The 22,964-nt window shown below is 39.7% G+C and overlaps 2 protein-coding genes across 2 annotated transcripts in view; one reads left to right on the forward strand and one right to left on the reverse strand.

Moving 5' to 3' along the window:
• The window catches only part of rhbdf1a (rhomboid 5 homolog 1a (Drosophila)), a 49,199-nt gene extending 36,153 nt beyond the window's left edge, over positions 1-13,046 (forward strand). Inside the window, exons 4-18 of the mRNA XM_053612593.1 lie at positions 138-351; positions 525-731; positions 1,108-1,230; positions 2,554-2,714; positions 2,851-3,102; positions 3,271-3,382; positions 3,480-3,554; positions 3,651-3,812; positions 7,290-7,387; positions 7,483-7,546; positions 7,813-7,907; positions 8,379-8,454; positions 10,443-10,543; positions 11,622-11,775; positions 11,896-13,046. Of these exons, the coding sequence (XP_053468568.1) occupies positions 138-351; positions 525-731; positions 1,108-1,230; positions 2,554-2,714; positions 2,851-3,102; positions 3,271-3,382; positions 3,480-3,554; positions 3,651-3,812; positions 7,290-7,387; positions 7,483-7,546; positions 7,813-7,907; positions 8,379-8,454; positions 10,443-10,543; positions 11,622-11,775; positions 11,896-12,315 (2,314 nt within the window). The 3' untranslated portion in view covers positions 12,316-13,046. The remainder of the gene's footprint in view (positions 1-137; positions 352-524; positions 732-1,107; positions 1,231-2,553; positions 2,715-2,850; positions 3,103-3,270; positions 3,383-3,479; positions 3,555-3,650; positions 3,813-7,289; positions 7,388-7,482; positions 7,547-7,812; positions 7,908-8,378; positions 8,455-10,442; positions 10,544-11,621; positions 11,776-11,895) is intronic.
• Positions 13,047-14,878: 1,832 nt separating this feature from the next.
• aanat2 (arylalkylamine N-acetyltransferase 2) lies at positions 14,879-20,317 on the reverse strand. Its single transcript, XM_053612595.1, has 3 exons — positions 20,033-20,317; positions 15,850-16,004; positions 14,879-15,184 (listed from the first exon to the last, which is right to left on the reverse strand). Exons 1-3 carry the CDS (start codon positions 20,226-20,228, stop codon positions 14,879-14,881), a joined length of 657 nt encoding a protein of 218 aa, XP_053468570.1. The 5' UTR covers positions 20,229-20,317.
• Between the last annotated feature and the right edge of the window lie 2,647 nt (positions 20,318-22,964).

Genomic DNA, 22,964 nt, shown 5'->3' on the forward strand with positions numbered 1-22,964 from the left:
GAGCATTTAAACTGAACAGCAAAACCAAATGACAGGAGCACAATGTGATGAGAAAGCAGACTCGTGGCAGTGAATGGACTTCTTCCTGTCCTCGGATCAGTGAGATGAACCTGAAGGGAATGTTTCTTTGCTGCCAGGGGCACAGCAGACTGGTTTGGTGTTAGCAAGGATGGCGACGCCACACAGAAATGGCAGAGGAAGAGCCTGCGCCACTGCAGTCTCCGCTACGGTAAGCTGAAGCCTCAGGTGATCCGGGAGATGGAACTTCCCAGCCAGGACAACATCTCTTTGACCAGTACGGAGACACCACCGCCTCTTTATGTACCTACATCCCAGCATGGGATACCAAAGGTACACCTTCTATGAATTATATGTAAATATTAGTGTCAAAGTATTTTTCCATTTCATGCTGATTAGTTCTTTTGGGTGATAGGTCTCTTGCCAAATAATGTCCGGTAAATAATATTCATCTGTCTTGTATGATCAAGAACTTAACATTGACTTCATAGTTGCATTCTGCGCAGATCGTGGACCCGTTGGCACGAGGTCGGGCCTTCCGCATGGTGGAGGAAGTGGACGGATACAGTGTGCCCCATACGCCCATCACACCTGGTGCCACCTCTCTCTGCTCCTTCACCAGCTCCCGATCCGGCCTCAACCGGAGACCTCGCCGACGCAAGCGTGAGTCTGTGGCCAAGATGAGCTTCAGGGCAGCGGCTGCCCTTGTCAAGGTGAGCCAACAAGATCAGTTGAATAAACTTAATGCAGGAGAGTGACTGCAAAGACAGTACAATGCTTAGCGATATGAAGAAGAAATTGGAGTACTATTAAGACATGAGGGGGGCACGGTGGCTTCGTGGTTAGCATGTTTGCCTAGCACTTCCACGGTTGGGGTTGCTGTGCTTTAAATAACTTGTTCTTTATATTTTGCAAATATAGAAGCAGCTAAGTCTATTAGAAATGACCGAATAGATATGGATAGAAGCAAAAATAGCTGCTGGCAGTGGGTGGGATTGATCAGAATTCCTTCAGGAGCAGGTAGGAGTGAGATAAAGTCCAGCGCATACTTTTACTTTGAATCCTGTGTGTAATTATGATTTTTTTCAGGGACGCTCATTCAAAGAAAGCACCCTGAGGCAGGTTCACAGGCGCAGCTTCACCCCGGCCAGCTTCATTGAGGAGGACGTCGTGGACTTTCCTGATGAGCTGGACACGTCCTTTTTTGCGAGAGTAAGTCAGAACTCATTAAGGCCCAATCAATCTATAAAGTAATTCTCTTCATTAGCCTTTTCGGATTATAATCTTCAGGGGTGCATTTACAACTCCAATTCCGAAAAATGTTGTGACAGTATGGAAAATGTAAAAAAAAATACAAACAAAAAGAGTCATATGACTCTCATTCAGTTCACCCTGTACTATACAGAAAACACATTATTAACACATTAATTGATGTTTTACTTTGTGAATTTATTTTTGAAAATATACACTCATTTCAAATCTGATGACTGCAACACACTCCAAAAAAAGTAAAACCGCTGTGTAACATCAGCTTTTTTTTTAATAACACCTACTAAGAGTTTGGACGCTGGAGACACCAATTAGTTAAGTTTAGCAAGCGGAATTTCCCCCCATTCATCCATTATGAATGTCTTCAGCTGCGCAACTTTATGCAGCCTTTGTTGCCTTATTTTGTGCTTCATAATGCGCCACACATTCTCCCTGGGAGACAGGTCAGGACTGCAGACAGGCCATGCTAGCACCCGCACTCTCTGCATACACAACCATACGCTTGTAATCCATGCAGAATGTGGTTTGGCGTTGTCCTGCTCTGGATGGCAGCATGTGTTGCTCCAAAACGTGTACATATATTTCTGCATTAATGTTGCCCTCACAGATGTGCACGTTACCCCTGCCATGTGCACTGACACGTCCCCATACCATGACAGACGCTGGCTTTTGGACCTGACACTGATAACAGCTTGGATGGCCCTTTTCCTCTTTGGCCCCGAGAACATGACGGTTGTTTTGTCCAAAAACTATTTGAAATGTTGACTCGTCTGACCACAAAACACGATTCCAGTCTGCTACTGTCCATCTCCGATGAGACTGAGACCAGAGAAGTGGGCGGAGCTTCTGGACAGTGTTGATGTATGGCTTCTGCTTTACATAGTAAAGCCTTAACTTGCATCTGTGGATGCAGCGGCGAATGGTGTCGACTAACAAAGGTTTACCAAAGTATTCCCGAGCACATTTCAGGATCTCCATTACAGACTCATGACTGTTTTTAAGACAGTGACGTCTGAGGGATCGGAGATCACGCGCATTCAGAAGTGGTTTTTGGAAGATGCCACCGTCAGTCATTATGCACACACACCAACATACTTCTGAGCCAGTGTATTTTTTTGGTAGCATTTTGGATGAAAGTCAAATAAAAAAATTTATGTAATACACAAAGTTATGTGAAATGTCTTAGTAAAGGCCTTCATTTAAGACCTACTTTCAACTAGCCATATGTACAGAGTTCATATCCATCTACTTTGTGTTTTTGCTCAGGATGGCCTGATGCAGGAAGAAATGTCAACATTTCATGACGAGGTGTTTGAGTCTCCTTCTGACTCCACCACCAAGGACGTGGACAGCAAGCAGCTGGACGAGTCAGAACTGACTGGTAGTGCGCTAGACAAGAGTGAACTAGAGAGGAGTCATCTGATGCTGTGAGTCTGCATTCATTGTTTACACTTGGTGTAAATTAAACAATGACTCAAATGATTCAAATTGTAATAGTGTTTCACTATTACCATGATTCACTTTAACACTCAGGTAATGATGTATGTCTCTGTGTTGTAATAGACCTCTAGAGAGAGGCTGGAGAAAGGCCAAGGAAGGAAGCCCTGCGCCACCCAAAGTCCGGCTGAAACAGGAAGTGGTCAGTGTAAGCGGGCAGAGACGAGGGCAACGGATTGCTGTACCTGTCAAGAAGCTCTTTGCGCGAGAGAAACGGCCATATGGGCTTGGCATGGTGGGCAAGCTGACCAATCGGACGTACCGCAAACGCATAGACAGCTATGTGAAAAGGCAGATAGAGGATATGGACGATCACAGGTATGTCTTTTTTATTCAGGTCTTAGCCATGTGACATTCATGCAGATGTTCTGTTTCTTCAAGTAGGTTCATAGCTTTATAGTTTCATGCTTCTTTCTTTTTCATGCTTTTGACATGAGAATGAGATGACACTTTGAAAATCTTTACTGAATCTGGGTTGTTTTACAGGCCCTTCTTTACCTACTGGATCACGTTTGTCCACCTACTCATTACTATTCTGGCTGTATGTATTTATGGCATAGCACCCGTGGGTTTCTCTCAGCATGAGACAGTCGATTCTGTGAGTAAAGCCATTTTCTCAAAGTTTCAGGCTAAAATCATGGCACTGTGGCACACAATTATGATTCACAATTATTGTTCTTATTTTGTTTCATAAGGTTTTAAGAAACAAAGGTGTCTATGAGAATGTCAAGTATGTGCAGCAAGAGAACTTTTGGATTGGACCAAGTTCGGTATGTTGATTGTCACTGCACCAATGTAAGCACTAAGATGCGTTATTAAATACTGGTTGTTTTTGCCCTCATGGGTCTTCACCTTCTCACCACCAGGAGGCTCTGATCCATCTGGGAGCCAAATTCTCACCCTGTATGCGACAGGACCAGGAGGTGCATGCTCAAATCCAGCAGAAACGTGAGACTGAGCGCAACTCGGCCTGCTGTGTGCGCAACGACCGCTCGGGCTGCCTGCAGACGTCTGCGGAAGAGTGCTCGGTGAGCTCTTAATCGCTTCATTTATGCTTTAACATAAACTAGTTGTCAGTGATAAGAACATACATTGTAATCAGACCCCTTCACTTGACATTAGTCTACACACTATACCCCCATAACGACCAAGCAAAAACAAGTTTTTAGAAGTTGCAGATGTATTAAAAATCAAAAACAGAAATCTCTTATTTAGATAAGTATACAGAACCATTATTCAGTGCTTTGTAGAAGTACCATTGTTGGTTCAAGTTGGTTCAAGCTAGCTGGGGCACTCAAGGGCACTCCAGTGTTGTCCAAGTCGTTGTCATGGTAAAAGGTGAACCTTTGCCGCAGTCTGAGGTCGTGTGTGCTCTAGAGCATTTTTTTTATGGCCCTGTCTGTATTTGACTGCATTCATCCCTCACTCAATTCTGACCAATCTATCTGCCCCTACTGCTTGAGAAGCATCCATAGCATCATGCTGCCACCACCATGCTTCACTGCAGTACAGATGGTATTACCAGTTCATGAGCAGTACCTGGTTTTCACCAGACATAGCACTTGGGAGTTCATCTCAAAGGGCTTTATTTTTATTTTTATTTTTCTCATCACACCAGAAAATTGTTTTCCCTTTTACTCAGGAGCAATAGCAGTATCCAGACAACAGATCATGACAAATTTGTTAGTTTAATCATTTAGGGCATGATCTTACATTGTTAAGTTGAGCTCGTAATGATAAAACTATCATCCTGTCAAGGTTGTTGATTATTTTAAATATCGTGGTACATACAGTGGCAAGAAAAAGTATGTGAACCTTTTGGAATTTCATGTTTTTTTTAAATAAATTTGTCATAAAATGTGATCTGTACTTCATCTAAGACAAGGGTATTAACAAATATTATGTTTCTAAAATAATAACAAAAAAATTCTGATCTTTCATGTCTTTATTGAGAGCAACCAAAAAAAACCTCACAGTGCTTATGGAAAAAGTATGTGAACCCTTGAGTTAATGACCTCAAAAAAGCTAATTGGAGTCAGGTTTTAGCACACCTGGAGTCTCGTTAAGAAAATGAGTTTGGAGCTGTGGACTACAGCTACTTTGACTGATAAAAACCCCTCAAACTTTTGGAGTTTGCTCTGTACAAGAAGCACACACTTATGTGAGCCGTCCCTCGCCAAAAAGAGCTTTCAGAGGATCTACGATCAAGAATAGTTCATTTACATAAAGCTGGAAAGGATTGCAAAGTGATTTCAAAGACTTTAGAAATTCACCAGTCTACAGTTTGGCAAACATTCTACAATTGGAGACACTTTGGGACTGTTGCTACTCTACCAAGAAGTGGGCACCCAGTCAAAATAACACCAAGAGCACAACGAAGACTCATCATTGAGGTAAAGAAACAACCGCGAATGACAGCCAAAGATTTGAAGGCACCATTGGAACTGGCTAGCATCTCTGTTCATGAGTGTACAATATGTAAAACATTGAACAAGCAGGGTATCTACGGCAGGACACCACGAAGGAAGCCACTGCTTACTAAAAATAACATTGCTGCACGCCTGAAGTTTGCAAAAGAGCACATTGACACTCCACAGCGGTATGGGCAAAATGTTTTGTGGACTGATGAAACTAAGATTGAACTATTTGGAAAATGCACGCAGCACTACATCTGGCGTAGAAAGGGCACGGCATATCATCATGAAAACGTCATCCCAACCATAAAGTACGGTGGAGGAAACATCATGGAAGAAATGGCTAAAATTCCTCCTGAACGATGTGCAGGTCTGATCCACAGCTACAGGAAGTGCCTGGTTGAGGTTATTGGTGTCAAGGGGGGGTCAACCATTTATTAATTCTAAGGGTTCACTTACTTTTTCCACTGCCATTTTGAATGTTGAATGAGTGTGTTCAATAAAGACATGAGGGATCAGAATTTATTTTGTGTTATTATTTTAGACACATTATATTTGTCAATAACTTTGACTTAGATGAAGATCAGATCACATTTTATGACAAATTTATTCAGAAAACCATGAATTCCAAAAGGTTCACATACTTTTTCTTGCCACTGTATATAGATAGTGTACAGAGTTTCTTGGACAACACTAATTATATATTTTTTTTAAATGCGTGCAACATATGTTCCAAATTCGGAAAATTTCCAGTTTTGGTGTGAGTCTAAACATAATGGAGATCAGTGGTTGAGAGCGTGCTGACCTATTACGTAACATATTGGTACAGGCTCCTCAACTGTAAACAGAAAAGATACCTTGGCAAGAGTTATTGATGCATTAATACAGAGCAAAATAGGTGAGTTGTACATCTTAAGATGTGTTGAAAAAGCAGAGTGTCTTCTAAAAGATACTACTCACATGTGACCAGTTTGTCAATGCAATGCCTATCGCAAAAAAGAATATTTACAAAAGATCATTTTCACATACTGTGATTGGATATATTAATCATAATAACATTAAATGTTTTTTTTTCCCATAAGTCTAATTTCTTTTGTTTCTATATTTTGTTGTATTATGTTGTTGCTAACATTTGTGCTGTATTGTATGTGTCTTTTATATTGCCGGGGTGGTCAATGAGAAATTTCAATCTCGGTTGACAATACAAGTTGTATTGCATTGTATTGTATTGTATCTATAATCAGCCAATCTTGACATATTAATAGCATACCTGAAATTTTTGATTGATGGAGTATGTCTTGGATGGTTGTTTTTCTGGCCGGTTCTCCCTTCTCTGTGGAGGACTTCTGAAGCTCTGTGAGAGAAGCCATTGGTTTCTTGGTCACTGGTGGTTACAAACTTCTTCCATTTCACTATGATGGAGCCCATTGTGCTCCTGGGAACATCCAAAGCTTTAGAAATGGTTGTATGCCCTTGTCCAGATCTGTGTCTCAAAATACGGTAGTTTGATCACAGAGAGAGTAGAGAACTGCAGAGTTCCTTGGACTTCATGGCGTGGTTTTCTATCTGGCATGCACTGTGAATTGTGGGACATTGGACATGATTTATGTGTGTATAAATCACTTGGATTTGCCACAGGTGGACACCAGTCAAGTTCTAGAGACATCTCAAGATAATCAAAGCAAGCAGGATGCACCTGAGCTCAATTTGGAGTCATTATGGATCATTGTGTGTAGATTAATGGCCACAAGAGTCATTTTAATAATTTTAAATTAAATATATAATACAATAAAGTGTGCAAAAAAGTGAAGAGGTCTAAACACTTTCTGAAGCCACTGTACATCTAAAACCTTGTGGGAATATATCAAGCACTAGGTAAAGATTTAATTAATACGTTTGTAAGATATTGTGATTAGTTTCTGGTACCACTCAGGTAATAAGGAATAACTGCAAAGAAAGCACAGGGTTGTTTTTCATACAACAGGACTTTATAATACAGCAAGCAAATGGATGACTATTGTGTATTCTGTGCTGCAAACATTAAACAAGTTGGTGACTCAAGCCCACTTGTTCTCTCTTTCTTTATTTTAGAGCACACTGGCTGAGTGGGTGAAGTGGCCCGATCATCCTAGCACTCCACAGGACGGTACACCCCACAACTACGGCTCTGTGTGCCATCAGGACCCCAGGTGAGATAAGCATATTTCCCAGCAAATGCTTGCACCTGTATAATTTACACATGGTGGTACACATGTTCTGGATGATTGTGTTGGGCTTTGTGCAGGATTTGTCTGGAGCCAGCCTCTGTAACACCTCACGAGTGGCCTGATGACATCACTAAGTGGCCAGTAAGTGTGATGGCACGGCTCATGTAAAGGCTTAGTTGACCGTTGGTTTCAGGTCACTGCGTTATTGGATGTAGGCATAAAATTATGGGGTTTTACAGGGTTGGTGATTGTAAGCTTCTATAATGGATAAAAGGATGTCATTTGTGAAATGAAGGGGTTTTAGAATGATGCTAGTTTATGAGCCTGTGGTGTTAGGTGTAGATGATGAAATTAAGAGGTTTTTGGGTTTCAGGGGATTTTATTAAGCTCTGTGCTGTCTACTTTAGGTCTGCACCAGGTACAATACTGGCAATCACACAAACCTGCCCCACATTGACTGTACAATCACCGGTCGGCCATGCTGTATTGGAACTAAAGGAAGGTGAGATCAACCACACACGCTATATATACACACACACACACACACACACACACACACACACACACACACATATATATATATATATATATATATATATATATATATATATATATATATATATATATATATATATATATATATATCTGTGTGTGTGTGTTTGTGTTTACACTCAGTGGCCAGTTGGACCCCCTGGACCCCTGTACATCTGCTCATGCATGCAGTTATCCAATCAGCCAATCACATGACAGCACAGGTCAAAATCTTTTGCATATTTTACGTATTGCGCTGCTGCCACAAGATTCGATGATTGGCTAACTGCATGAATGCGTAGCGCAGGTGTACAGGTGTTCCTAATAAAGTGGTTGGTGAGTGTATATAGCAAGCTGTTTGAGAAATACAAACTAATGTGAAAGTCCTGAACAAAGCGATAGTTCATTTCTATCACTCTGACTCGTTGCTCACTTTGTGCAGGTGTGAGATCACATCACGGGAATACTGTGACTTCATGAGAGGTTCTTTCCACGAAGAGGCAACGCTGTGTTCACAAGTAAGCAATTGCTCCATGTGGCATTGATGCACTTGTGCTGCGTCCCAATTTGTCCCAAGTGTGTACTCTTTTTGTGAAGGAAAAAGTACATACATTTGAGTGTGTAGTAAAAAGAGTATGCCAGTAATGGGACATACTAACACGTCATGTAACAGAAGAGAACGCTGTAGTTGATTAGGTACACACACTGTCACCGTAAACAAACTCCTCGTCGCATTTCAGCTTTTCATCATTCGTTATTCCTTATTTAATGCTTAACGTTTAAGTTCTTACAATACTGAAGACGCATCACTAACGTTACACTTGAATTCAGCAAAGCAAACCATCGCAAAACTCCGCTTCCCTACCTCGCGCAACGAGTTCTGGGCAATATTAGCTTAAAGCGTGTCCACGGACCCACACTTTGAAAATGTACCGGAAATAGTAGCCCCTCCGGGTACCTCTGGGATACTCATTTCAACATACTACCTTTTGGGACACGCTAATTCTCATCTCGGCTACTATTTAGGACGGATAGTAACTGGGATGCAGCATTGGTCTTGTCTTAACTGCATAGTAACTTAAGTGCTTGTTTTTTCAAAGACGTTATTCATTATTATTTTATAAGCATTGATTTTTTTTACAAATAATATATTTGAATGTATTTAAATAAACATTACAGGAAAATGGATTTCAGGATGTTTACATAATAGGCATGAAGCAGAATATCATTGTCTCGAATACCGCGATACAAAATACTGGTGAGATGAATTCGATTTCTGAACAATTCAGAAGTACGTCGCCGCGACATTAACCAGAAAGTCATTTAAGAATGCTGAGGACTATATAAAATGACGTGGTTGTTTTCCTGATCTCTACAGGATAATTAACCATGACACCCTCGTGTATTTCAGTCAGCAGTAGGAGAGCTGATGACATCAATTTTTTATTGAACCGTTTAAGGCACAATCAACCATCAAACAACATTCCCATCTTAATAACATTCCCATGAAATACATTTCCACTAAAAAAAAAAAACAGATTAAAATAACTATAATAACAGACCAAAATGACACACTATTATAAATCCTGATTTACTTTTCTTTTGCAGTAAACTCCAGCAGCTACTTCACCGGCTGTCACCTCCATGCTTATAGTCTAGCTATCTGACGAGTAGCTTTCAGACAGAAACAGGAAAAATGCATCATCTCAACTGACTAATCCTGTTTCTCATCACAACAGCTGCTATCCAATGAAATGTGATTAAACAGAGGAATGCATTTGTCAGTATAATAAATGTTATTACCTAGTGCAAACACTTTAATGGTTTCTGTTAGCCCTGTTCTTCCTAGAAACGTCCTATTGTAATTTCAGAGCCTATAGATTATTGGCGTTAGTTGATAGAACATGTTAAATACGAATAATATATAAAAATATATAAACTTCGATTATGGAGCTTAAGGGTTTCACAGAAATACTGATGTGGGGTCTGACGCCCATATTGTATTGATACTGCAGCGGAGTGATTTTAATGTCATCACAATATCGTCTCGTGAATATCGTCTTGAATCGTGGCTTTGGTGTATCGTCTCTTTCCTATTACATAAAGCATATAGAAATTTGTTTTAAATAATGTTTTAGCATTAAGACTGAAAGACTTCGCGTATAATGAATTGAGTGACGATATTAAAGCAGAGTAAATTTAATACGAGTGATTGTATTACTCGCTTCAGCTGCAGAATTCTGCCACAGATTAAGTGATCTCATCGCTTGTAAACACCATGTTAAACTGGAGTGTCGTGCTGTGAGTGTCATCCTGAGACCGTTCTGATGGACAAAAAGACACCCTGATAGTGTGTGTGTGTGTGTGTGTGTGTGTGTGTGTGTGTGTGTGAGAGAGAGAGAGAGTGAGATTTTCTGCCAGTTATAAAGGGCTGTTTTGTGGTTTACTTCACCTTTCTTTAATATTAGTTAGGTAGCCTGATTTTGGACTCTGTCTCCAACACCAGGTACACTGTATGGATGATGTTTGTGGCCTGCTGCCCTTCCTGAACCCAGAGAAACCTGACCAGTTCTACCGTTTATGGCTCTCTCTCTTTTTACATGCAGGGTGAGTTTTACTCCTTTATCATCAAATACTGTATATGCTGTTGCCCTTGCCCCCCCCCCTTTTTTTTTAAAAGCATTCACGTACCCATGTGCTTTTCCAGCACTGGACTTTAGCTAAGTGTATCACCTAAACATCCTATATTTTTATCCTTATGGTGTGTTCTGGTAAAATGTACATTTTTCATTGAATTATTTAATAAATAAAAATGAAAAAAAAAAAAACATAATGGGGGGCCCACGGTGGTTTAGTGGATAGTTTGATATTTTTAACAGTAGATTCAGCTTATGTTGACCTGGGAGTAATCAGGTAAAGAGTCAAATTCAAGGGTTATTTTTCAAATTGAACCTCACAGCGTATGGTTCAGTGATCTCTAAGAAGCCGACATGTTTGGCTAATCTGTTTCGAGAAACAGCTGACTCTAATACTTTGATGAGATGCAGTGTTCTGAGCCTGGACAGTAATTAAGATAGTGCTCACTTGCTAGGCGCAGAGCTCGCCTGATTTCCTGTTCCTAAGCCCGTTCCATAGATTCAGCCACGTGCACGTGCCTCTGATATCACATGCCACCTTGTAAAGACATTTCAGACTTTGCTTTGAGTGTGTTTGGCATCCTTCTTCCGAAAGTACATGTCTTCGTGGCAATTGACATGACGCTTTTGGTTATAAAGATAAATATTGACCATATGATGCATCTGACAGTGCCCTGAAATGTCCTCTGAATAAACTGAATCACGTCATCAACGCACCGAGCGATGAGATTAGTGGTTAAAGAAGGCATGTTATCCTATAAGGGGAACATGAATGACGTCATTGCATATAGTGTGGTCATTAAGTATGTGCGCTGTGACACAGATCTGTATTTCGAAACACTAACTGGAATAGAAAAGTGCAAACACTGAGCTGTAATTGTCCAGATCTAGGTGTAGATTTGTAAAAAACATAGAGAAAAAACTACATTCAGTAATCCACCCAAAGAAAGTGACTTTCTGCATGTTTAGTAACTTAGAGATTCTCATTCTTATCTCTTTCTCTCTCTCTGTGTGTGTGTGTGTGTGTGTGTGTGTGTGTGTGTGTGCAGGATTTTGCACTGCCTGGTTTCGGTGATATTTCAAATGACAATCTTGAGAGATATCGAGAAGTTGGCTGGTTGGCTGCGTATCTCCATCATCTACATTCTGAGCGGCATCACAGGGAACCTGGCCAGTGCCATCTTCCTGCCCTACAGAGCTGAGGTGCCCACAACACACCATCTTTACCTTTTATTAATTTTGTCATGATATTATGTAATGATTTAGGTGTGCTTTTTTTGTGATTTCTGGATCTGACCCAGTTCTCCCTCCCTCTGTGCCCAGGTGGGTCCTGCAGGCTCGCAGTTTGGCATTCTGGCATGCCTTTTTGTGGAACTCTTCCAGAGCTGGCAGATCCTGGCACAGCCATGGCGGGCATTCGCCAAACTGCTGTGCGTGGTGCTTGTTCTCTTCGCCTTCGGCCTCCTGCCCTGGATTGACAACTTTGCCCACATCTGCGGCTTTGTGTCAGGTTTCTTTCTGTCGTTTGCTTTCCTGCCATACATCAGCTTCGGCCGCATGGACATGTACCGCAAGCGCTGCCAGATCCTTGTCTCTCTCACACTCTTCCTGGGCATCTTCTCTGGTTTTGTGGTTCTCTTTTATGTCTATCCCATCAAGTGTGAGTGGTGTGAGCTGCTCACCTGCATTCCCTTGACAGACAAGTTTTGTGAGAAGTACGACCTGAATGCACATCTCCACTGACACAGCTATGAGGAAGTCAAGGAGCTTGTTCTGTTCCAGCTTTCGGGTTGGAAGGGAATGAAGAACTGCCATGCTCCCCCTGAGGCATGGATGATGGCAGCATGGACGATGCTTTTGTGTTGTATGTTTTTTACTCTCTTACTGTACGTTGGAACATGCATTTTGACCACTTGGATGAACTTTAAGAGATCGTTTTTCTTTACCCCAGTAGTTTTTATTCCTTGTCTGTTATTGGTTGTCTATGAAACCGGGACAGTAGCCCCAACCACCTCTCATATAGATGCTAGTCTTTGAGATGGTGAGAGAGAATAAGCACTGGTACAACAAACAGAAGAACAGATATTAATAGATGTATTATTTTTTACTTTTCATGTTTTATCACGCCACGAAATCAGGCAAAGGTTTTACCATTGTTCAGACAACCTCAGCTTTCCAGGGACATAAAAGAAAAACAGTCTGTACCATCAGTGCCTTGGTAAATACTACCATATTTTGGTTACGTGTCCAGCACTCAAATGTTATTCTTTTATTTGTGTACTGCTTCAAATGGAGTAATGATCAAATATTCTATAAAGGGTAGTGTTTTAGCTACCTTGTCATTTACTTGTTACAAATACAGCTTTAAATAATCTTCACTTCATTTAGGTGTCTGTCCGTTTCTTGTTGGTCAACACGTTTCTTAATCTAAATCGTTAAAGAACAAACACAATAAAATACAATACAGTACTGTTTTTGAGAAATATTATAAGCATGTCTCAAGCAATTTCAAAGCAAAATTATTTATTTATTCATTTATATATTTTATTTTATTTTATTTTATTTATTTATTTTGTAGATGTATTATAGTCCACAATATGCTTTAAACCACAAACTATTTTTGTTTTTTAGGGGACACTAGCAGAAGTTGATGCTTAAAAGAAATTAATGTGTTTTTTTTTTTCATTTGTTTCTTTTTCTTTTTTTTTTAATGATTAAAGTTGCCAGATTAAAATAGTTCATGCTGTTAGGATATCAGAACATTACGGTAATGAAAAAGTTCAGGAATCCTAGTTTAAATGAATTCAATGCAATATTGTATCAGACAAAATTAAATTTCAGCACATAAACCCAGTTTGTACATTTAAAAAGAGCTTTTATCTCACTATGTGTGTTATTAAAATATTTTTTTGCGGGGGTTTTCTAATTTAAAATAGACATAGTACTCTGGCTATAAAGTACAGATACAGTAGATGGATGGACAGACAGACAGATGGATAGATAGATAGATGGAAGGATGGATAGACTTTATTGATCCCCAAAGGGCAACTGGTTAAATAGTGGAAACTAATCATGATAGCCAGTTATAGTTTACCAGTATCATACATACCATGTAATACAGTTGAATCGTTCACTTACAAAATAAATAAATAAACACAAACACATAATTAAATAAACAAACAGTTAATGAACAATGTGCAAATTACAAGGAATGAGTCGTACCCTGCGTTCACACTAGCGAGCGCCGAGTCACTCGTATCACTTGTGGGCGTGTGCCGTCTATACAGCACTGGGTTTTTTAGTTCAGATGAGAAAGGTTAGTAGCTAAAATGTGGCCTACAGCACACAATTTACTACAGTTTATGACCAATTTGTCTTAAAACATATACTTCAAATTCTACTTATTTAATTTAAAAAAATTGGAACATGTGTGAAAATTGGTTGTTTGATGTATGTTAGGTGCCAGGTTTCATACTAACTTTGTGAGCAGATTGACAATGTAATGTATGCAAACTCTACTGCCTACATACTGTACACTCACCAGAGATCAATAGCACCAATCGGTGTGAAAATTGGTCGTTTGATTTATGTTACGTGACAGGTTTCATATTAGCTTTTAGCAGGTTATCAGCTCAAGCTACTAGATACAGACACCAAAGATCTTTGCAACTTCTCTATAGGCATTTAAGTCTACAATATAACAAGCTAAGATGGAAGCATAGTTGTAATGCTTCCTTCCCTTCTTCCAAGTCATGCAGTACTTATGAACTAATTGCAGGTAGGAACTAAAGTTGTGACACCACGTGATTGACGAGCCAGTGGTTTTGGAGTCTAGTGCATCATGCCTAAATCTCAACTCACATGAGGTACAGCTTGTCACGCTGTTGTTTTGTCACCGTGTCGTGTGCACATCGTTGTCGGTCCCTTTTCTCTCTCGCTGGTGTAAACGCACCTAATAATCAACCTAATATTAGGAATGATTAGTTGACTTGGTGGCTTACAGACAATTCAGTATACATCATACATGTACATGTGGAATTCAACCAATGCAATGACAGAATCATTTGAACCAAACTGTACATTGTTATACAGATTGTGTAATTTCATCGAACCTTCTTATATGTAGTGCTATTTATAATATGTGCAGACTGAAATGAGGTTTAGATAGCGCTTATCAGGATGATGCTGGTAATGGTGGCTGGTCGGCGTTTTCTTTCCTGATCCAGCCTTGAGTTGCTGCCCAGAATCTGAGCATTGGTGTCCTTCACTGTAAAAACATACCACTGTCAGCTGTGATCACAGACATTTAGCAGTTGCTCTTGCGCCGCGCATAGGCCAGCCCCGCGAGTGTATACTCCAGCTCTCTGAAGCAGAGAGCTCCTACTGTGATAGCTGAGGGCCCTTTGTCCTTAAAGCCAGCCTTCTCATAGAAAGGCACGAGAAACTTCTCACACACAAGCAGGGTTCGGCGCAGACCTGGAAGGCAGCGTAGATACTGCAGGTAACGCCACAGCAGAATGGAGCCTTTCCCTTGTTGACGACAGTGCCGGTGGACAGACAACACGTGGATGTGTACAGTAGGAGTGTTGGGCACGTGACGTGTCAGAGCTTCCTATTCGAATAGTCAGACGTAAGGCACAGTGAAAAAAAGGAACTGGACAGGAAATAAGAGTGGACGTGTATGAAATATATGATCGCTGTACATAATTTATTATTGTTTATTTTGGTGTAGAAGTTGCTATGTAATTAATACGACTTTATTAAAGCAAAAGAACACAATGGACCCTTTTTTTGCCTTCTGAGCTTTCTGAATCATCTTAAGTAGTACAGAGTAGATTAATTCCAAGATGCTTTGTGCCTCTAGCCTCCATAGTCACTGCTGTTGCCTTTTTATAGCAATAAATTGTTTCAAGACTAATTACAGACTAATTAGGCAGTGTGCTAGCATAGTGGCTAGCCTAACAGCCTCACAGCTCCAGATTTGATCCTCTGTATCAGGTTTCACATGTTCTCATTGTGTTTGTCTGGGTTGTCTTCATGTTCTCTGATTTCATCGCACCTTCAAAAAACATGCTGATAAGTAGATTTACTTATGGTAAATTGCCCCTAGGTGTGAACGAGTGCATAGAATTTTAATTTGGTGAGCCTTTCTTTTAACAAAAAAACAACAGTCATCTGTCTATAGAGAGGAAAACTCTTAGAAGAATGGTCATGAAGGTCAAACATTACAACACAGAGTGAATGCAAGAGCACTGTATACTGATGTGTGTACTTTACCTGCACAAGTTTTTCCTTGTCCCAGCCAGATCCGATGATGAAGCCCATCAGCTGTCCTTCCTCGAACCAGCCCATGGAGAGCTCGGGACACTGACCTAAGAAGTTCAGCACCTCGTCCAGTGTGAGTGGACATTCTCCAGACACTGAGATGAAAGCTATGTACATACAAACAGGTATGGCGAAGGGAATTCAGTCACTGAGGACCAGAGAGATGATCCTGCTTTCATATGCTAACACAAACAACAGATTATCACCAGATCAGCCAAGAGCTCATGTGTCTACCCTAATCCTATTATAAGACGTGTAACGTGATGTAAACTGCTCTGTATATTTAAGGTCAATCCAGGATGTGAAACTCTGAATATAATGCTGCAAAATATATATCTAATGGATTCACCTCCTAAATATGCATATATACATACATATACAGTGGCAAGAAAAAGCATGTGAACCTTTTGGAATTTCATGGTTTTTTTAATAAATTTGTCATTAAATGTTATCTGATCTTCATCTAAGACAAGGGTATTAACAAATATAATGTGTCTAAAATAATAACACAAAATAAATTCTGATCATTCATGTCTTTATTGAGAGCAACCAAAAAAAACTCATAGTGCTTGTGGAAAAAGTATGTGAACCCTTGAGTTAATGACCTCAAAAAAGCTAATTGGAGTCAGGTTTGAGCACACCTGGAGTCTCGTTAAGAAAATGAGTTTGGAGCTGTGGACTACAGCTACTTTGACTGATAAAAACCCCAAAACTTTGGCGTTTGCTCTGCACAAGAAGCACACGCTTATGTGAGCCGTGCCTCACCAAAAAGAGCTTTCAGAAGATCTATGATCAAGAATTGTTGATTTGCATAAAGCTGTAAAGGATTACAAAGTGATTTCAAAGACTTTAGAAATTCACCAGTCTACAGTTTGGCAAACATTCTACAAATGGTGACATTTTGGGACTGTTGCTACTCTACCAAGAAGTGGGCCTCCAGTCAAAATAACACCAAGAGCACAACGAAGACTCATCAATGAGGTAAAGAAACAACCCCGAATGACAGCCAAAGATTTGAAGGCATCATTGGAACTGGCTAACATCTCTGTTCATGAGTGTACAATATGTAAAACATTGAACAAGCAGGGTATCTACGGCAGGACACCACGAAGGAAGCCACTGCTTACTAAAAATAACATTGCTGCATGCCTGAAGTTTGCAGAAGAGCACATTGACACTCCACAGGGTATGGGCAAAATGTTTTGTGGACTGATGAAACTAAGATTGAACTATTTGGAAAATGCACACAGCACTACATCTGGCGTAGAAAGGGCACGGCATATCATCATGAAAACCTCAACCCAACCGTAAAGTACGGTGGAGGAAACATCATGATTTGGGCCTGCTTTGCTGCATCAGGGCTTGGCCAGCTTGCAATCATTGAAGGGAAGATGAATTCCCAAGTATATCAGACAATTCTTCAGGATAACGTGAGAATGTCTGTACGTCAGCTGAAACTGTGTAGATGTTGGGTGATGCAACAGGACAACGACCTAAAACACCAGAGCAAGTCCACAACGGAATGGCTTCAGAAATACAAATACCGCCTTTTGGAGGGGCCAAGTCAGAGCCCAGACCTCAACCCAATAGAGATGCTATGGAATGACTTGAAGGGAGCCATACACATGATACGTCCAAAGAATATGACCAAGCTAAAGCAGTTCTGCCAGGAAGAAATGGCTAAAATTCCTCCTGAACGATGTGCAGGTCTGATCCACAGCTACAGGAAGCGCCTGGTTGAGGTTACTGCTGCCAAGGGAGGGTCAGCCAGTTATTAATTCTAAGGGTTCACTTACTTTTTCCACTGCTATTTTGAATGTTAAATGAGTGTGTTCAATAAAGACATGAGGGATCAGAATTTATTTTGTGTTATTATTTTAGACACATTATTTGTCAATACCTTTGACTTAGATGAAGATCAGATCACATTTTATGACAAATTTATTCAGAAAACCATGAAATTCCAAAAGGTTCACATACTTTTTCTTGCCACTGTGTGTCAGAATTAGAAACTAATATATACTGTAATAAACAGTGGTGTGTGAAAGTTTGTGAACCCTTTAGAATTTTCTATATAGCTGCATAAATATGAGTTAAAACATCATCAGATTTTTACACAAGCCCTAAAAGTAGATAAGGAGTACCCACTTAAACAAATAAGACTAAAATGTTATATTTGGTCAATTATTTATTGAGAAATGATCCAATATTACATATCTGTGAGTGGCAAAAGTATGTGAACCTCTAGGATTATCAGTTCATTTGAAGGTGAAATTAGAGTCAGGTGTCAGTTAATGAGATGGCAAGCAGGTGTGAGTGAGTGAGCGTCCTGTTTTATTTAAAGATCAGGGATCTATCAGAGTCTGATCTTCACGTGTTTGTGGAAGTGTATCATGGCATGAACAAAGTTGATTTCTGAGGACTTCAGAAAAAGAGTTGGAAAAGGTTACAAAACCATCTCTAAAGAGTTTGGACTCCACCAATCCACAGTCAGACAGATTGTGGACAAATGGAGGAAATTCTAGACCATTGTTCCCCTCCCCAGGAGTGGAGACCAACAAAGATCATGCCAAGAACAAGACGTTTAATAATAAAAGGTCACAAAGGAACCCAGGGTAACTTCTAAGCAACTAAGGGCCTCTCTCACATTGGCTAATGTTAATGATCATGAGTTCACCATCAGGAGAACACTGAACATCAATGGTGTGTATGGCAGGGTTGTAAGGAGAAAGCCACTACTCTCCAAGAACAACATTGCTGAGCTTCTGCAGTTTGCTAAAGATCACATGGACAAGCCAGAATGCTATTGGAAAATTGTTTTATGGATGGATGAGACCAAAACAGAACATTTTGGTTTAAAGGATGTTTTATGTTTGGAGAAATCACTGCATTCCCGCAGAAGAACTTTATCCCATCTGTGAAACATAATGAATAATGAGTCTTTATTGATCACATATGCATATGCACAGTGAAATTCTTTTCTTCGCATACTCCAGCATGTTAGGAAGTTGGGGGTCAGAGCGCAAGGTCAGCCATAACCCTCCTGGAGCAGAGAGGGTTAAGGGCCTTGCTCAAGGGCCCAACAGTGGCAGCTTGACAGTGCTGGGGCCTGAACCCCGACCTTCCAATCAGAGCCTTAACCACCAAGCCACCACTGCCCCACATGGTGGCGGTAGTATCATGATTTGGACTTGTTTTACTTCATCTGGACCAGGACGACTCGCCATCATTGATGGAACAATGAATACTGAATTATACCAACAAATTCTAAAGGAAAATGTCAGGACATCTGTTTGTGATTTGAATCTCAAGAGAAAGTGGGTCATGCAGCAAGACAACACAGGTAGTTCTACCAAAGAATGATTAAAGAAGTTAAATGTTTTGGAATGGCCAAGTCAAAGTCCTGACCTTAATCCAGTAGAAATGTTGTGGAAGAACCTGAAGCAAGCAGTTCATCTGAGGAACCCACCAACATCCCAGAGTTGAAGCTGTTCTGTACTGAGGAACAGACTAAAATTCCTCCAAGTCGATGTGCAGGACTGATCAACAGTTACCCCAAACGTTTATCTGCAGTTATTACTGCACAAGGAGCTCACACCAGATACTGAAAGCAAAGGTGCACATACTTTTACCCGTCACAGATCTGTAATATTGGATCATTTTCCACAATAAATAAAAGACCAAGTATAATATTTGTTTCTCATTTGTTTAAGCATGTTCTCCTTATCTACTTTTAGGACTTCTGTGAAGATCTGATGATGTTTTAGCACACATTTATACAGAAATGTAGACAATTCAAGCACCACTGTAATACTTACACAAATAATAAGATGCAGATGCCTCTGAACTTCAAAGAATCTTACATTTTAATTGGGAAGTAAATTTTTTAAAAACAATTATGGCAGGATTTAAAAGCTTTTTGCATCAGTCTCAATGCATTTGTAAACAAATGTACTTATTTATTAATTCTGTTTTGTTTTTTGTTTTTTTAATCTGGATGTAAACTAGAGAAGCACTAGAAATCATTTATTTAAAATGTGACAAGAAGTTACCTAAAATGCAAACACCAAGTTAATTTCTTTCTTCCTTTTCCTGAATCGGGGCGTAACGGCTTTCTTTGTCTGCTGATTCTTACCTTCTCTCTCGATCTCGAACACACTGATGGCGTCCTGTGGTGTGAGGTTGCGGAACTCACTGGCAGGCAGCGTGTGGCGTCGTTGATGGAGAGGACTAGGCACACTCAGTGGCATCTTTAGGTAAAAAGCCTTCAGGAAGGGTGAAGAGCTCACCTGCTGGGTCATCGTACACCTGTCCTGTTTCACCTTTTCCATCAGTGTCTCTCCTTCTGTTACTCTCTGTCTGCTCTAACACTTTTGAACTTTTCCTTCTATCGAGCCTCCTATGTCTCTCTTGGTCAAACCCACTTGCCCATCCCTGCTTCTCTCACCGTGCCCTCTCTTGACCCCAGTCCTGATCCCCTTAAATGATGTCCTCTAAAGACGAATGGATAGACACAAGCACACGTGAGTCTTAAAAGCTGTAGGTGTCAGGTGACCTGTATTTATTGGTGCTAATGCAGCTGAACTGTCTTGGTAACATGATTAATCTCAAAGCGAGATCTCCAGGCTAAGTAACTTGCCAGGTAGCAATGGAAGTGGTTACATAGGGTTTTTGCACTCCCAGATGGACTAGGTTCTCTTCATTTGTTTTATTTAAGTATCATTTGCAATTTATAACAAGTTATAATGAACAGAAACAGAAGTGTTTATGCAATTTCTTGACTAAGCACATGAAAAACCATGACTTGAAACTGAATTCTAGAAATACAATAAATACATGTATCAGGCATTCAGTGAGTCAGATAAACATCAGGATAATAACTATATTAGTAGATAATGATTGAATTGTATGGATTAATTGAGTAGGGAATTTCCAACCAGAATACTTTAGGCCAGATGGGTGGGTCGCATCTGGTGGAGTCCTTCACACAAGCCCAAGAGAGGTAAGTAGATTGGGGGAGATTTCCATAATGTAAAGAGGGATATAGAAGCAGCTAACTAAATGGAAAAGCACTCACTCTGACACCTGGCTGTTTTTTAAATAGCCAACCCGTTAACCTGATCTTAATTCAGAATCAACTATCATTGTTTTTAACAGGTCACCATGGTACAGAAATTCAGGACACCTACAGCAATGTCTTTTAACAGACCTATTATTTTAGTACTGTGATAATGGTCTTATTCTTTTGAAATGCAGTTTCCACTTTCTAAAATATACTCATTGAAGAAATGATACTGTAGCAAGTGAAATAATATTACGTCAAATTTATCTAGTATTTCCTATTATAAGATTACATTAAAGTAAATATAACATTATTAAAATTATAGACATTTTTTGTTGTACTCATTTCACACTTTAAAGTCTTATTCTATTGTAGAACAATGTCCAGCTTGAAGTGGGTAAAATGTATAGAAATAAGTTATATTATTATCTTATATTTACTTTAATGTAATCTTATAATAGGAAACATTGCATAAATTTGACTTTATTCAAGGTATTTCCATCTTTCCAGTGCTGACCTCTGGAATGACGTACTTTAGATAAAGAACTCGCATTTTGGCCCAAAAACAGAGTCGAACATTTCTATTTCTAAATGAGTGTATTATAAGGCACTTCAGTTTAAATCCATGAAAATAACAGGAGAATTCACCTTAGAGAAAGTACTGACATTTGATCTTCAAGCAACACTACAAACACACTGCCGGTAGCTATGTTTCCATCCAAATTTTGGGATGTTGCATAAAAAAACCCACACCAGATGCAAATTAAATCTTCAGATGCTAATAAACTATGATAGAAGCTTTATTTCATTTACTGAATAAATGAATCAATGTGGATCTAAAAATGTATGTGACTTTGCCTCAACAAATCATGTGATTGGATAATTGGCTCAGAACAGTAAAAATGGCACGAGAGGTATGTTTGGATAGATGGTTTTGTTCTCTTGAACACAGTGGATGGAAACGGTGTTTTATTCACAGATGTTTCCTTTTTTTTGCATACTGCAAGTAACATTCGCAACTTGGATGGAAACATAGCTCAATGTGGAGTTGCTGTGCATGTTCTTGCCACATCCACGTGGGATTTCTCCAGGGTCTCTGTTTTTCTCCCATCATCCAAAAAAACATGCCAGTTAGTGTTACAGTGACTGAGTCTTCATCAGCATTTTTAAAATTTTTTAAATCTCAGTAGTTTGTATCCCTGTGAACATGCTCTAATTTATTTGAAGTGTCTCTTAAAGCTGTCTTGTGTAAACATTTAAGAGCTTTACTTTGTTAAATCTTTTTTAAAGCATGAAAAGTTCAACAGACTCTAACTCTTAATCACCATTCATAACACATTAGATTATTTTTCTTTTTAAATAAGATACTTTTTCCTTTTTTTTGTAGCTTGGGATAATGGCAGAACATCTGTAATTGTAAATCCCAGCTGCTGTTAATGTCTTGTCTCCATTAAGTATTTGTGTGTGTGTGTGTGTGTGTGTGTGTGTGTGTGTGTGTCTAATCTGTCTAGATGAATTGAATCTAACTAATTGGTACGGCTGAGGGAGAAAAAAAAACTTATTTTAAGATGCATCTGTGCAGCAAGCTGTACACTAAGGAAGCAAATCCTGGTGTAGTGTAGTCAGCTTAATTTAACAGCATCAAGGACACCAGTGTGAAATGATTTCAACGTGTTCCAAGGCACGAGCGTACTTGAACATTCATACAGTTACGCAGTGAATCATTTACCTTGTAGCAGCGTAAACGCACAAAATAATGTAGATATAGTTTAAGCGTGTCAATATTCACATCAAACATCAGAATGGGGATAAAATGTGATCTTGGGCACTGTGGCATAATTGTTAGTGTCAGAAAAGTATCTCAGAACATGCTAAACCTTGAACACAACAGGTGTTCCTAATAAAGTGGTCAGTGAGTGTATATTGCGGTGTGCAGCACTGTCTGTTTAACATTAAATTCTTACCTGTTTTGTGAGTGAATTCAAATTACACACTTAATTCTGGA

The sequence above is a fragment of the Ictalurus furcatus genome, chromosome 24, assembly GCF_023375685.1.
Source record: "Ictalurus furcatus strain D&B chromosome 24, Billie_1.0, whole genome shotgun sequence".
NCBI classification, from domain to species: domain Eukaryota; kingdom Metazoa; phylum Chordata; class Actinopteri; order Siluriformes; family Ictaluridae; genus Ictalurus; species Ictalurus furcatus.